This window comes from Acyrthosiphon pisum, chromosome A1, assembly GCF_005508785.2.
Source record: "Acyrthosiphon pisum isolate AL4f chromosome A1, pea_aphid_22Mar2018_4r6ur, whole genome shotgun sequence".
Lineage (NCBI taxonomy): Eukaryota > Metazoa > Arthropoda > Insecta > Hemiptera > Aphididae > Acyrthosiphon > Acyrthosiphon pisum.
Genome location: NC_042494.1, coordinates 53268776 through 53284610, shown reverse-complemented (window position 1 = coordinate 53284610; position 15835 = coordinate 53268776). Strand labels below are relative to the sequence as shown.

The following is a 15835-nucleotide window of genomic DNA, read 5'->3' as shown; positions in this document are numbered from 1 at the left end:
GTGGTGGCGGCCAGTGCGTGATATACCCCCCAGGAGACGAGCGACCATAATAATATTACATATATTACACATTATTATTATAGGTACTCGACGATTACACACAGACACACGCACACGTACACAAATATATACGTAAATCAACATACACACACACACACCAACTCCACCGCTGCAAGACAACGAGAGAACGCGTTGCATTATTTCGCGGACGCGCGCCGACCGTCAAACCCACCGCCGCCGCCGCCTCCGTCGCCGCCCCGCACACGAGCGTTGCGTATTAGTCGTCGTATTATTATAGTTGTGGTGCTGCTGCTCGACGAGATGAACTGCACGTCCTGACGAGTCCTCCGTCGCCGCTGCAACACCGCCGCAGTCGCATATTATATTCCCGTGGCGACACACTGCAGCACACAGTCATCGTGTAATATATCGCATATTATAATAATATTATATATTATACATACTGCACTGCACATTGCGCACGACCGTCACGCGGCATAGACATACGCATTTATCATCGCCGCAGTAGTATTACATTATCATAATATCATCGCACCATCGTCGTGTCAGTACGTCGACGACCGCGCGCGTATACATCACACCTGCAGCAGCTGTACGCGCGCGCGCGATAACGCCGTCTCGTTCGTCTCTGAAGAAGTCCGCCGGCCGGACTATATACGCTGCACACCAGCCGAGTAAGTACCTATGACACAGCACCCTTAGACAATTTGTCAATTTGTCAATCTTTTATATTTTTCCTCTTCTTCTTCTTCTTATTATTATATTTTATCACGTAGTATTAGATAGGTAGACAGGTGGTAGGTATAATACTCGTATGTAGTACAACATTTTATAATATTATTATAGTATTTAGATATATTATATATATACAAGACCGGATGATGGAGACGATTTCCATACCCAAATTGGACACGTATACTTTATTACATTATACCTACCTAATATAATATAATGACATCTATTTAATATCTTATAGTCGTCTTCCACGCCATTATGTGTGTAGATGGGGGTATATTATATATATGGGTACTATTGTTATGGGGTGTATCTGGAGAATGAAATGATCACATTTTAACACGTTACATTTTCCAGTAACACGCTCTGTATAGTATTATTTAAGTGTATATATATAGTTAATATAGTTATGGAATCATTGTTTTTTTCATTCACTCGCCCGCCGTTTCCTATATATTGGCGTGCAGCTCGTACGTATATAGGTTTTCCTATAACGCACGACAAAACCGCAACGTGCTCCTATACCGCGGTGACTATACAGTGAAGGTACGCGTGCGTTTTGCTTTCCCTCTTAGAAAGCGGAAGGCGCAAACTTTTACGTCAATCGTCGTCGCCGCTGTCGATTATAACACCGCGCGCAGTGTAATAGCCAATAAGTACCTATATTAACGGGGAGGGGGGAGGAAATTATCAAATTTTGCTTTTTGGCATCTTATGGAATTTTATATAAAAACGTGCCTATTAATAAGTATATAGTAGGTACGTAATCTATAAAAACATTATTTTATTTGTCCTGTTAGCCTGGAAACAATAACGAAACGTGTTAGAGATAGCCAAAGTAGGTGATACCGCGCGTTTATTATGCGTAGATACCTACCTATATAATAATATAGAATATATATCGTGTATATTATACGCATTGCATAATAATAATGTGTCGCCGGGAGACTTTAACGCTAGCATCCAGTTCGGATTACCTCTACTCGGATTGAAACGGTTATTGCGCGGTGGTTGCATTTTCAATAATAATAATAACGTAGTATTATGTATAATATTATAATAATCCGTAATCGTATACGTATCTATATAATATAATAAGTGTAAGTACTCGTTGCTGTATTTTCCGGTCGAAAAAATCACTTGGTTCCGTATATATTAATACAAACCATCATGATAATGGAAAATTTTCCATAAACAGAAAATATAATGCGTTTTGATATTATTCATAAAATCGGAATGTCATTTATATATTATTATATACCTACCTATACAGTATATGCATAGTACTTATATTATATAGGTACATTCGGTGACATAACTATATGTTATAAGTGATAGACAATAATTCCGGTTTTATTTTCTTACATTTTTTTTCATAACATAACCACCAGTCAAACACGTGGATTCGTTTTTTTTTTTAAATTTATTTTTTTAATTGCGAAACGACCATGACTGCCGCCTGACCGGTAGCCAAAGAAGGTGATGCGCGACTTCTCCTGAATCTTCACGGTGCAGGGAAGCGTTTGATTTTTTTGTTCACGTGTTGTAAACACGATCTATATTAATCTTGTTTTTTTGACGCTGAACAAAAGTGATGATGGTAATAATAATACATGTCGAAAATACTACGTGATGTTGACAAAACCGAAAGTGTAATGGTAATACATGTTGCGTCATTAAGATCACTAATTAATTTCCAACATTAAACGGATGACGCAGGCCAATGTTGTAGTTCTTACTTTTTATAACCATCATAAATTTATAAATATATACAAACATAATCTTTATAATGTAGGTACCTATCATTAATAATTTTTCTTTAATATTAATAACTAATAATTAATAGATACAATATGTACATACAATACGAGTTTGGAGAAAATAGTTCATATTTATAAATATTGTTTATTATCTGTAAGTGATTGGTTAGTTATATAATATTAAAACGACTGTTAAAAAAACACATTTAGGCTTACCAGTATCAGGGCCCTGATATATGACATAATTGTTACACAAAAAGTAACGTTTAACGAAAACTATAATAAGTATCCAACAACCGTAGCCAACGTTTGATTTTAATTTACGTACTTGATTTCTCTAAATCTTAATTAAAAAAAAAAAATAATAATAATAACACTATATAATTATACGCAATACACTTAATTGTTGTTATTATAAATAAAATATTCTATTGACATGAATAAAAAACTACCGTAAATTGTTATATAAAAGTTATAATTTTTTTCGTTTGCATGCTACTTAGTAATCATTTTTGTCATAAATGCATTACAGCGTATAGGTACTGATCAATGGTTTAAACAACTAAATATGTGCAAATCATGGAGGTTACTACTGAAATAAATAGGTTTATGTTTATGACATAATAATTAATACTACTGTGAACTATTTTAAATACTATAAATAATAAAGTTAACGTTGACAATTATTGTTTTTATAGTATATTGTATACATGTTATTGTAATACCTGTAATACCTATAATAATAGTTGTTTTTCACTCGGTTTAATATCATATTCGTCTTATATTTTTCACGCCTATCTACTATATATTTCTTAATAGAGAGGTAATAGAATGTCTGCAGTAATTATTACTTGAAAATATTTGAACATTATGGAACACTCTGTACCTATACATATAATATTAAAAGAACATAATTTGTATTACAATTTGTATCGTTTTATACTTTCACTTTGCATAAATTGAGGTCTAATCGATTGTTAAATTATTGATAAATATCATACATATAAATTATACAGTATAGTAGTATACATACATACATATACATATATACATATCTACACACATACGTACATAGATACATACAAAAACATATTACATATGAACAATATTATATTAACTTAAAAATACGATTACTTATAAATATTTGCATTCAATTAATATTTATCTATATTCCTTAAAATTATTTTGGTTAAAAGTTGTTTAACAAGTTGACAATATTATACATTAATTGACTTAAATAAAACCAATTTTTTAGATGAAATGTATTATTCTTGACTATTAAAATATATTCATATGGAACTAACACATAATTGTGTGGATTTGCAATCGTTAGATAAAATACTTGTTCAATTATAAACATTTAGGTAACACGTTATTCCTTCCCGACTCGACTGTAACAACAACCGAAGAGTTATACAATAAAGTTTTTAAATAATGACATAATACATAACGCTGAACATCTTCATAATTCACAAATACCACATGTACTTCTTTTAGCTTAAGTAGACATTAAGTAAACGTAAAAAACATTTGCTGAATCACTGGCATTCGCTGTATAGGTCCAGTGGTAGCCGACATAGGTACCTATAATATAATATGACGCCATTATTATAATATTATATTATTATCGTGAACGATATTTCGAGATACACGCACACACAAACAAACTCTTGGAATGCGATTTAATCCCCAAAATGAACTTTCTAGTCTGAGTTATTTGCATTCGAGCTGTTTTTAAACTGTCATTAATCACGTGGTTATGTCAGTGAGCATATATTATACATACCGGATGCGAGATCCAAAATATACCACTGTCTGTCGGACGATGTCCACAAAGCCCAGCAGCAACTCGGAAGAGAAATCCGCAGGGGTCAAATCGTTAATATCGTACCTATAAATAGCAATAGTGTACAATGTATATATATTATTGTTATACAATAATATAGGTAGGAATACACGTTTCGTATAAGCGGAGGTGCCGAGAAAATAATATACTCCCACGATTGAAAAATTTACGTACGGCGTCGTCATCTGTACTCCGCAGCGGTATACCTATACCGTGGTTCACGAAAAGCACAATTATTATTATTATGTTTAATAAAATAAACAATGCGGATAACAAACCCACGTTTTTTGTGTGAATTCACGGCCCATTTTCCATTCGATTCGAAAATTAAGAACAACAATGACAGTTATTATATTATTGTTGATGTATTATAATATACCTACGACACCACGTGCTGTTGCGGTTGACGCCTTCTCCGTTAAGGAGCATATAGGTATACGCTATTTGTTTCGTCCGCGGAGAACAAAATAATAAATTTATGCATAAGTACCAAAGTGGCTAAGCGCATTGTACATTTTTGTAATGAATATAATGTTTAGGTATAATTAATCGTTTGGTTAATGTAATTGTGGACCGCTGATAAAATACAAACGGAATCTGCACGTGTGCTACGAAAGTAAAGTTAGTTTTTTTTTTTGATTTTTGATCCTGAAGAACTCGATGACGAAGGTATATCACTATAGATTTCATTCGTTGAATACATTTTTGAAGGAGTTTTGATTTATGGCGTGAATAAAATATATTTAAATAGGATCCAACCATCTATATAATTTACATTTTTACACACCATTTACTTTGTTAATTATTTCTATATTATATTCTTATAATTATTATATACATGTATTTAATTATATTTGCTTTCCAATATTTATATTTTACAAAAAATATAATATTTTTGATATTAGAGTCAAATTATAATAGCTCGGAGTATTTTCCAGTGACATTTTTACATCCGATAAATTAATATTTATTTCATGTATAACGCGTGCTATTTGTAAAAACTACGTATGATAAATTTTATATTAATGCGACTGGCACCGGGTCACCGGCCCTGACTACCGGCCATTAACACCAGCTGTGACGATATTATATTTTATAACTTACAAATTTAAAACGATCTCTTGAAACGAGTGTAGCATAATAACAAGTAAAATATGCGTGTTTACGATATCTGCGATGAATGCGACGCGCGTACACGCGCATCGACACTATCGCGATGATACATCGTTCGATATCTTATTAACACGTAATAATAAATATTATTGAATTTTAAATTTTCACTTTCGTTGCACAATTTCATATTTTTACGTTTTAACTTAAACATTGTTACATTATATTACACATCTGCGGTCTTTCAAAAATTAAAATACAACCCCTGTAATATAATACAATATATTTAATATAGGTATATTATTGTAATATTATGTATAAATGTTATCATTATATTATAGTTAAACACTTTGGATGGGTCTAATGGTCTCGCAGGGCATATTATATTATATATATAGTTAGACTACAACAACCACGAGCTTGTTGTGTGCATAAATACATACGGCTGTAGGCGCCATAGTTGCTACGTTCCGCGTATCTATATATATATGTGTGTGTGTGTGTGTGTGTGTACACTTGAATTATTACGTATTTTTTTCTCGCCTTAACAATCCGGTTGACCTTTAAATTCCGAATTTCCGATTAACCAGATTGTCAACTTTTCACAACTCACCCGGCGTTCCCGTTCGTAAATTATTATAAAACAAAAATATATGCGTATATATAATATGCATTACTTATATATCCAATACCTACATATAAATGTACAACCGTACCTATAGATGTATATAACTGGAGGAGGATGTTATAGGTACTATTAAAACTATCACTTTCTACCGTTTGACCAACAGGAAGTACAGTTTTGACCATTTTATTTATCACAACGAATTTTGGTGTATAGTAGGTGCCTATAATATATAATATATATACACGACTGTATATGAGGTATAATTTTGAACGTTACATACCTATAAGTTATAAGTTATAACAATGAATTAAGAGCTGTACACATTTATATAATTTATGGGAATACTTTAAAATAAGAGGTATAATGGATATAATGCTTGTAACATCGGTAGGTACCTACTTATTACAGTTGTCTATAGGTAGGTACACAAACACATTCGACATTCCACATTAGTATTTCGTTTTCATTTGCGTTGTATAACAACAACGATACAAAGTCCGTGGCATATACCTGTAGGTGGTATAGTGTATATTATGCTGTTGTGTGTATAATATTCTCCTTATTACTTTTCAAGACTTTTGGTCAGACGCCACTCGTCATATCTATGTAGACTGCGGTTACGGGCTATTGTATCTATATAGAGTCTAGACCTAAAAACTTTAATATTCAGCTATTGTAGAGTTAAAGTTATAAACACATTTCTCATTCTTGGGCCGGCATAGCATTCAACTAAATCAGCTTCGTAACAACAACCTGGCTGTTTAGAGTAGATACTTAGTATCAGGGGTTCAAAAACCGTGCGGATACACTATAATATGGTACAGTGGTACAGAATATATGAATTAAAACAAAGATATACATTACAAATTTATCATCATTTTTTTTTACCCATTTATCATTGTGAATATAGATTTGTTTCAAGTCGTGATGGTATGCGACCACGGTTATCTAAACTGAGCCGCAATATACATATTGTGATACACTGATACGCAAAAAAAATATACCTATATACTTGACTATGTTATACATGTACGCGAGTAATACCCGCGAGCAGCAGACAATCTGATTAAGGAGGGCGAAAAAAATTCGCCACAACAATATGTCATCAGCCCCGAGGCCACCAAAGTAACATCATTCATTGTAGAATATAGTGTATTCAATAATCAATGGTAATATTATAGTCGGAAGATCAGATGAGGCGCACGTCGCGCGTGTCCGTTATTGTGTATACGATCGCGGTCAATGATCGCGCACACCACCGTTGACTTCATAGAAAAATTCAAGTATACAACAATATCACACACAAGCGATATGGTTATTGTTTGTCTTTCTATTATATCGGCATAGGTAACTCGTTTATACCCGTCAGCCCCCACAGAATTTGTATTCATCGCGTTGCAGACATCACCGAGCGCAATGAACCAATAAATGAATAAACATAATTTAATATAAACAGCTGATGTAGCCGTTTTGTGTATAATATTATCATTTTATAATAATAATATGTTATGCCAAAATAATGTTCAGACATATATATAAATATGGCCCCCGCTCTGTCATCACGAGTGTATGCGTAAGACGAGTAATGATTTTTTTGTTTTGATTTATGGTCGATTTGTTATTACGTGTTGAATTTCCAAATTCGCAGTTAACGCTGCGGTTGCTATAATCGTATTGTTTTACAAATTCCACACATCTCGCGTGCTGTTTGACTCAGGCTTGAATTTGTAGATATCTGTTGTACGCGGTTATATTGCTGCTCTTTACATCCACCGGTTGTCAAAATAATAATAATCACTGTTTAACCTATTGTAAATACATTTTAGGAAACGCAGCTCTTTCGTGACGCTCATAATATATATATATATATATATATATAAAATACCATGCCGCATGTCCTATATAAATATTATATATATTAATATAATACGCACACGAACGACTCGCGGGGGGATAGTATACTCTGCGCCACGTATACATATATATATAAGTATAACATAGGTTGTAGGCGTTGTGTATATATATGTATATTATATATATCGTACGTGTATCGGGGAGTTGTGCAATTATTATCTCCACGAGATATTTTATATTGTTTGCGGCAGTGCCGCCATTGTACTTACGAGCTGCGTGTTACCTAACGATATTGTATTCGTTTTTGCAGCGGCTATATTATACAGTATATTATATACACACACAAACGCGTACATATAAACCTATGAGTATTATTATATATATATATATATAATATATTATATGCGAATGTGCCCCGACGGTCGGTCCTGTATAAACGTAATTGTGCATAGAAGGCATCTATATTATACTTTAACACTGTGGGTATGTAATATACATCTAGACCATCTAGTATAATATACCGAACAACGGAATACGACCATAGTATGTCAGATTATATACAATTTGATTATTTTATAAGCAGTGGACCAACATTTTGCGGGGTACATACGCACTACTCGACCGATCATTATACAACTTAAATGCTTATAATTAACCAACTATATTTTCACGCGAGTAGGTACTTGATTTTTATGTATAGAAATTCTCAGAAGTATCTATATATTCTCGTAAAAATATGAAATCAAATATATTATTATGCACGTTGACATAGAATAAAATAAAAAATATTTGATTAAAAATATTAAAAAGTATAATAATTTATTTAGTTGTTGAAAAATTGTGTGTAATAGATATCTCAAATTATGTAAAAAAAAATATTTTTAAAATTAATTTTACCTAGAAAAAGACATTATACGAATAAAAGAATCAACTCGTATAAACCGTGTAGGTACCTAACGCTCAATGATGAAAAGTTGGAATTCGTGATCAATGTTGCCCACACACACACACACACACAAATATATATATGTTATAATATTTTATAAACAGGCACAGGTACGTCACCGACGGTGTGGTGTCGCCGCTCGGCATTTTATATGTTACGGTACTGACGGTATATATATATATATATATATATTTATATATATATATATGGTAGGTGTATAGGTGCCACGATTTTGATAAAAATAATAACTATAAGTCACACGAATAAACTGTAAAGATTTTCGCACGACATTTTAAATCGTATAATATAATATTATATACATAATATGTAATAATGTATAATTGGTTATGGTACTGCTGCGCCATCTTTCGCACGCATGCCCGCCGTTTACATCGTTTAATGCGTGAAGTCTATAATACGCGTATAATTCGTCGAGCGTGTTTCGACAAACACGGTTTTTTTGGACGAAAAGTTTTGGGCGAACGCGAATTAATTGCTAACATATAGGTACCTATGCAGACGTATATATTATCATTTCACCGTCGGGAACGCGCGCGACGACTTCGAACCGTGGTTCGTATCGAAACCGATGTATAGAAAGCTTAAAGTGAAAGGATTCAAGCAATGATGGATTGATGGTGCAGCCTCATCTCTAATAATACATAATGATATCAGAATAGAAACACACGGAACAGGTCAAAGTTTACGCATGACTGAACAATATGGGTTCAACTTCTATAATACATAGGTACCTACCTCTACCTAGGTACTGTACCCATATGTGACGCGTGTGCATGTAAACGACGTAAGTTGCGCATATTGTTGTCAAGGGTTGGCGCTGCTATGTGTGTAATACTATTGTAAAATTATAATGATATAGGTATAGGTACCCACCTCTATAATATGCGTCATAATATGAGCAAAACGCATTTTATATATTATATTACACTATCTCTGAGTTATGCACTGTGCAAATAAAATATTATAATAACATATAACACAATAGTTGTATAATATAATACTGCGCCTATGGGTATATTATAATATGCAGGGTAGGTGTAATTCGCGAATGTAATTAGATATTATAATAATAATATATATACTAATAAAACTAATGTGCTCGGACGATTTCCTGGTATTTTATTGGTACTTATTAGGTATATTATAATATATTCTATTTTCCGATTTTGATTTTTTCTGATCAACACAAAAGGTCAACATGAATGTTAATAGTATAATAATTTATCGATCAAGAGTACGAATATGGAACTAAATATGGACGAGTTATAAAACTACTGCAATTATAGGTATATCTAATATATACTTACTTATATATTATATATTATATATATCGTAAATTGTTCATAATACATTTCTTTGTGAATCTATAAAAATAAAATGAAAGCCAGGAAGCACCTTGATCCAAGTTCTAGAAGCCCAATAACCTCGAGACAAATATTTTTTATTTGTTGCAGGGGCGTTATTACATTGTATTACTTCCATGTTATGTTCCTATAGAAAAAAATTACTTCGTATCGATTTAAATCAACATTGTTCTATCGATTATAACAACACGATCAAATTTCCTTTATATACATGATGTATGTATATAAAGACTATCAGTAGATTAATGATCCGCAAAAACGATTAGATTAACAATATAAAATATAAATTATCATCAAATGTGGCGATCCGAGCGATGTTCATTGATCAATTTGAATAGTAGGTATACAATTCAATTATCGTGTTCGATATTATATCTATATATAATATACGGTATAGGTACCTACATCAGTTAATTTTCCTCATCTTATTATTTAATTTTTTTTTAATTATAGCGATGTTTAAATTTAATTATTTAATTAAAGTTTATGCAATTTAGATCGGAAAGTAGTAGAGTTCTGATATTATAACTAATCGTGTTAGGTGTATAATTAGTTTACCTTTATAGGTGATGTAATTTAATTCCAACTGTAGGTATTGCGTATTGAGCATTAAAGTCTACTACAGGGGTCCTATTATTTACGAATTCAATGTTTTACCTACCTACGTGCAAATATATTGGTATAAAAACATTGAAAAAAAACAAGATGACATCGTATATTACCTATTATAATATTGCTAATTACCACACAATGATAGAATATACAACAACTTTAGATTGTAATAAACACAATATTTATAACACGGTCGATAAAATAAAATTATCAGAGTGTCTATATTGTTAACACGCATCACTATAATACGCATTGACACGCAACAATATGCACGACTTTTATGCTATATTCGACGATAAAAAATTATCCCAATAATATATTCTTATCGTGTTTTATGTTAGAAAACGAATATTACTCCGCCATTTTATATTATACAATGCATATTATATGGTTATTTTCGTTAATGCCAACGATGATTCGATTGCGATAAATAAACTGATAATGTATTTTGTACATCAGGCGTAAATCGAAAAAAAACTTGGTAAATATCCAAAAATATTGTGCATATTTTCTTTGTGTATGGGTATTATATAGGTATCACGATGACGTGGTTAAAATGTTAAACAGTGCGTAATCGTATTGTTTTTTTTTCACTTTTATCCAAACATCATAGGTACCTACTCTCATACACGACATAATTGAATAAATAATTAAACAATTACGTCTGTATAATGTATATTATAAAGTATTATTTATATATATATATAGGTTCTTACTTAAGCTTTGGTTGATATTCAATTTTTGAATAATTATATTATAAATTATTGGCTGATTGTGTGAGTGACATGCGGTAGACTTTTGATAACAAAATATACAATAACTATGAGAATGAGAAAATATGTTTTTTTTTTATTAGAAACTTTCACTACTTACATATTATAAGTCAGAAGATTTGATTGTGTCTATTATTATAATTATATGGGTACCCGAATATAACGAGAAATGCTTCCGGCGTTTTTTTTTTAATTTAAAAAACAACCCCAGAAATATTCTTAAATAATTCAATAGAAGATGTCGTGAAATAATAATTTATTGTCTACATTGGTCGTTGGGTTACATTAGAATAATCTCACCGATTTTTATTCGCGTTCATTATTATAGAGCACGCAGTACTAACCAATATAATAGCTGAAAAAACTTCGTACAATAGAATAACTTTCAAATCATAAAATAAATCTTATATGCTATTATAATTATTTATAATCAGTAGGTATATGCTTATAACATTTGTAATATGACCATTGGATATTAAAATAATTCAAGTAGGTAGGTACCTAACTAACGCTGTGTGCGAGTGTTATAAGATACATGATTTAAAAAGAAATCCCTGAAGTTAAACTATATACCTATTGTTATTTGGGAATTTACCAAGATTTACCCATTTCCACAATTTTTTTTTTTAATGCACACTACACAGTCAAACTGTATAAAATAAAATATGTTTGTACCTACCGAAATATTTTTAAATTATGAATTCATAATAAATTGATATTTGATAATTAATAATATGATAACATTTGTAAATAAGTGACAATGAGAGTTGTGAATCAAGGTCTATAATATTTATTTATTTTTTTATCATGACAACCGACTAGTATAGTTGTCAATTGTTATAAGTTTTTAATATATTTTATATTATGTCTATTAGTAATTAGGTACATCGTACATCATACTTATTTTGCTCTTATGGATAAAGCTAGATTTCAGCTGCTTTAATACTGTGGAAATGCGTGCTATTATACGTGCGCATAGTTTTCATGTAAAAAATATGTAGGTAAATGGTAAATTTACCATGTATCTCGTGTCTGGCTATAAAACATTTGAATGTTAATAAATTTCAACTTTTTAAAAATTGCGGATGCATTAAAAAAAATCATATTTATACAAATTTGTATCTAATTATTAGTTATTATTTATTACTAATGTGATTTTTCATTTGTTCGTATTCATAATGTTTAAAATAATAAATACTTAATACTATGTGTAATTAATTGCAAATTTAATTTTTAAATTTAAAATAGGTGTTTAGTTGTAATGATAGTATCGAAAAAATTCTGTAGAGTATTTATTTAATATTTTACTCGTAGAAAATTAAGGACTGTGTATTGCATAATTGAATTAATTTAAAAAAATATATTAAATGGGTAACACAAAAAATGAAAAAAAAATCATTTTTTTATCCGGATATAAATTATATGTTATAGTTGTTAGATATTTATGTTATAATTATTAAGTATTCCTGAGTCCTGACTAAGGTCAACGCTATAAGTAAACCGTATTGAATATTTTATTTACATACGCACGCATAGGTACCTATCTACATATAATATGTATGTTTTCGATCGATTACCTGAATGATTACGTATATTACCTATGTTTTATTATTTATTAATTAGCCACAAATAAAATATACAAATTGCTATTTGTTTTGTCAACATAAATATAAACATATAATCATATGTTAAATAAATAAAATTGTACGCAGAAAATTAAATATTTTGTGTACCTATTAAAATTGTAACGTTAGGGTTCTTTTATATTTTAAACATTTTTTAAAACTTTAATATTAATACCAACACTACAACCAACTACACTAACTACACTAATATAAATAACAAAGATGACATGTTGTGCAGTAGTCGCATTATCTAATAATTGGACATTTTGGTACAAAGATAAGTGCCCAGAGGACGAGGATTGGAGAATGAACTTCCAGAAGTTATTCGAAGTGTCGACGGCTACGCAATTTCTCGAGGCTTACAATTTAACAAAACTGCCCTCTGGTTTGCCGCTAGGGGCAAGTTATTATTTTTTCAAAAAGGGAATACAACCTATGTGGGAAGAAGAACCGAATAGAGGCGCGGGAGCTTGGATCATTCAGGTCGAAAATCAGATAAATAATGATTTAAACTTGATTTGGTCAGATTTGTTGTTTACACTTATCAGTGGCGGGTTTAAAGAGTTGTCGTGTTATTTATGTGGCATCACGTGTAACGTGAAACACGAAAAAATGAAAAAAGTTGCAATATGGACAGTTAAGACTACGTTGGAAAACTATGAACATATAATGAAGATTGGAAAAATTCTGCAAATGCTCAAACTAAACGTTTACGAAATAAAATCGTTAAAATATAAATTACATAACAGATTGTCAAATAATTTTGACTATATGTTATAAGTTTTAAAATTATGTACTAAATACAAATATGTTTTGAGTTTATTTGTACGCGTGACATCTTTAAGTTTTAATTGATTTAAATGCATTTAATTTTGTATACGAAACTACAACTCAAAAGGAATTTTGTATTAATTGAAATTATTATTATTATTGTCAGTTTACGTTATTAAACTAACATTTAATAAAATAATATAACTACCTATTTTAATATGTTTATGAAGTTTCATATCACTATTCATTATTATTAATAAAGAAATACTAATTTTGGAGGGTAAATTTTTTTTTTATCAAAGTAAAAAATACATAATTTTAAAGTTTAATGAACCTATTTTTAGTACCTAGATACTTACTTTGAATATGAAAATATAATTTTTGATAAAATAACTAATCGTTGACATTTATGAAAGTTATGTTTATTGGTAACTACAAACGTATTTATTATTTTGAACAAAATAAATAAAATATAATGAAAACAAATAAATTATTATATTTTCATTGGTACAATTCAAAATAGAACAATTCGGATTGTTGCATCATTAAAATAAAAATGAATGCATCATTATATTTACAAGAATATACGGATAATGAAATTGTTAAAAAAAATTTAAGTAATTTATTGTAGATATTAAAATGTATATAAACTTGCTAGTTGCTATAACGATATCATAATATAGAGTAGGTACTTGCTATTAGATAAATATATCTTATTTCACTTAGTAATGCTAGGTAATAGAGTATTGCGGGTTGTCTTCTATTTTGTTGCGGGTAGAAAAGGGTTAAGGACATTTTCTAGTTTTTATAACTCATAGGTATAGTAGTTGGCTCACGGTGCACGTTCTCAACAGTATATCTAGTATTTCTATCTAGTACTGACAAAAAATAGGGCCTGCAATCGATTGGAAAAACTAATGCTTCTTTAAGCTGTATGATATTATATAATATTTAGATCGTAGATGTATATAAAGGATATTATATTATGTAGGAGAGGTATAATGTATATACTATATAGCCTTGACTGGGCATATTATTATATATTATTTATACCTACCTGCCTACAGTATACTTACACTATTTTAATGATTATCGATTATCCATTAATAAAATGTTCACTAAATACAACAGCAAAATTATTTTTTAATAGCATTCTTGTGATTGCCTCTATATATGAGTATAAAGCCGAAAAAAATGGACAAAACTAATTATGTTTTTACTTTTTTTTTGTTCTACAGAACTGCTGCACAAACATAACATACACAATGCATAGAAATCATTTGTTGTTTTCACTCCTCGGTCTTTTAGCCGTTGCATGTGCTTTGCCGAACGATAGGAAGCAATTCGTTCGAGTCATCACTGAACCGAAACCAGGAGAAGAATATGTTAGCATTCACACTGGAATGCCTTCGTCGGCCCTCCATGGCAAACCTTTGGGTATGAAATTGTGGATTTTTGAAAAAATATAATAATAAAAAAAAATATTCGTAATTCAAAACGATTAAATATACTATATAACGAGATTTTCATTACAGAGAGCGATATGGATGTGAAAATCCTCGACGAAGGACAAACGGGTATAAAAGAAGTCGCTGGTTCCGTGCCAATGGAAGAAAAAATTTACGCGGTACGTATATTATACTTACCGATATACGTTCTCGGAGATATATTCATTTTTTAAATATGTTTACTGCGGGTCACGTAGGTCATAAAAATAATCATTAAAATATCATGGGTCAGCACTTAGATAATAAAAGAAAATATTATTA

General features: G+C 30.7%; 2 protein-coding genes across 3 annotated transcripts in view; both read left to right on the top strand.

Moving 5' to 3' along the window:
* The first annotated feature begins 253 nt into the window (after positions 1-253).
* LOC100162954 (mucin-5AC) overlaps positions 254-15835 on the top strand; it is a 28390-nt gene continuing 12808 nt past the window's right edge. For both annotated transcript variants that reach the window (XM_008190309.3, XM_001948510.5), the window contains exons 1-3: positions 254-695; positions 15305-15503; positions 15602-15693. In XM_008190309.3, coding sequence (XP_008188531.1) covers positions 15332-15503; positions 15602-15693 — 264 coding nt within the window. In that variant the 5' untranslated portion in view covers positions 254-695; positions 15305-15331. The remainder of the gene's footprint in view (positions 696-15304; positions 15504-15601; positions 15694-15835) is intronic.
* On the top strand, positions 13374-14230 carry LOC103310875 (eukaryotic translation initiation factor 4E-like). The gene has a single exon (XM_008190307.3). It carries the CDS (start codon positions 13518-13520, stop codon positions 14073-14075), a length of 558 nt encoding a protein of 185 aa, XP_008188529.1. The 5' UTR covers positions 13374-13517; the 3' UTR covers positions 14076-14230.

Coding starts and splice junctions, on each gene's coding strand:
- LOC103310875 (XM_008190307.3), top strand. CDS start 13,518: ATGACATGTTGTGCAGTAGTCGCATTATCTAATAATTGGACATTTTGG.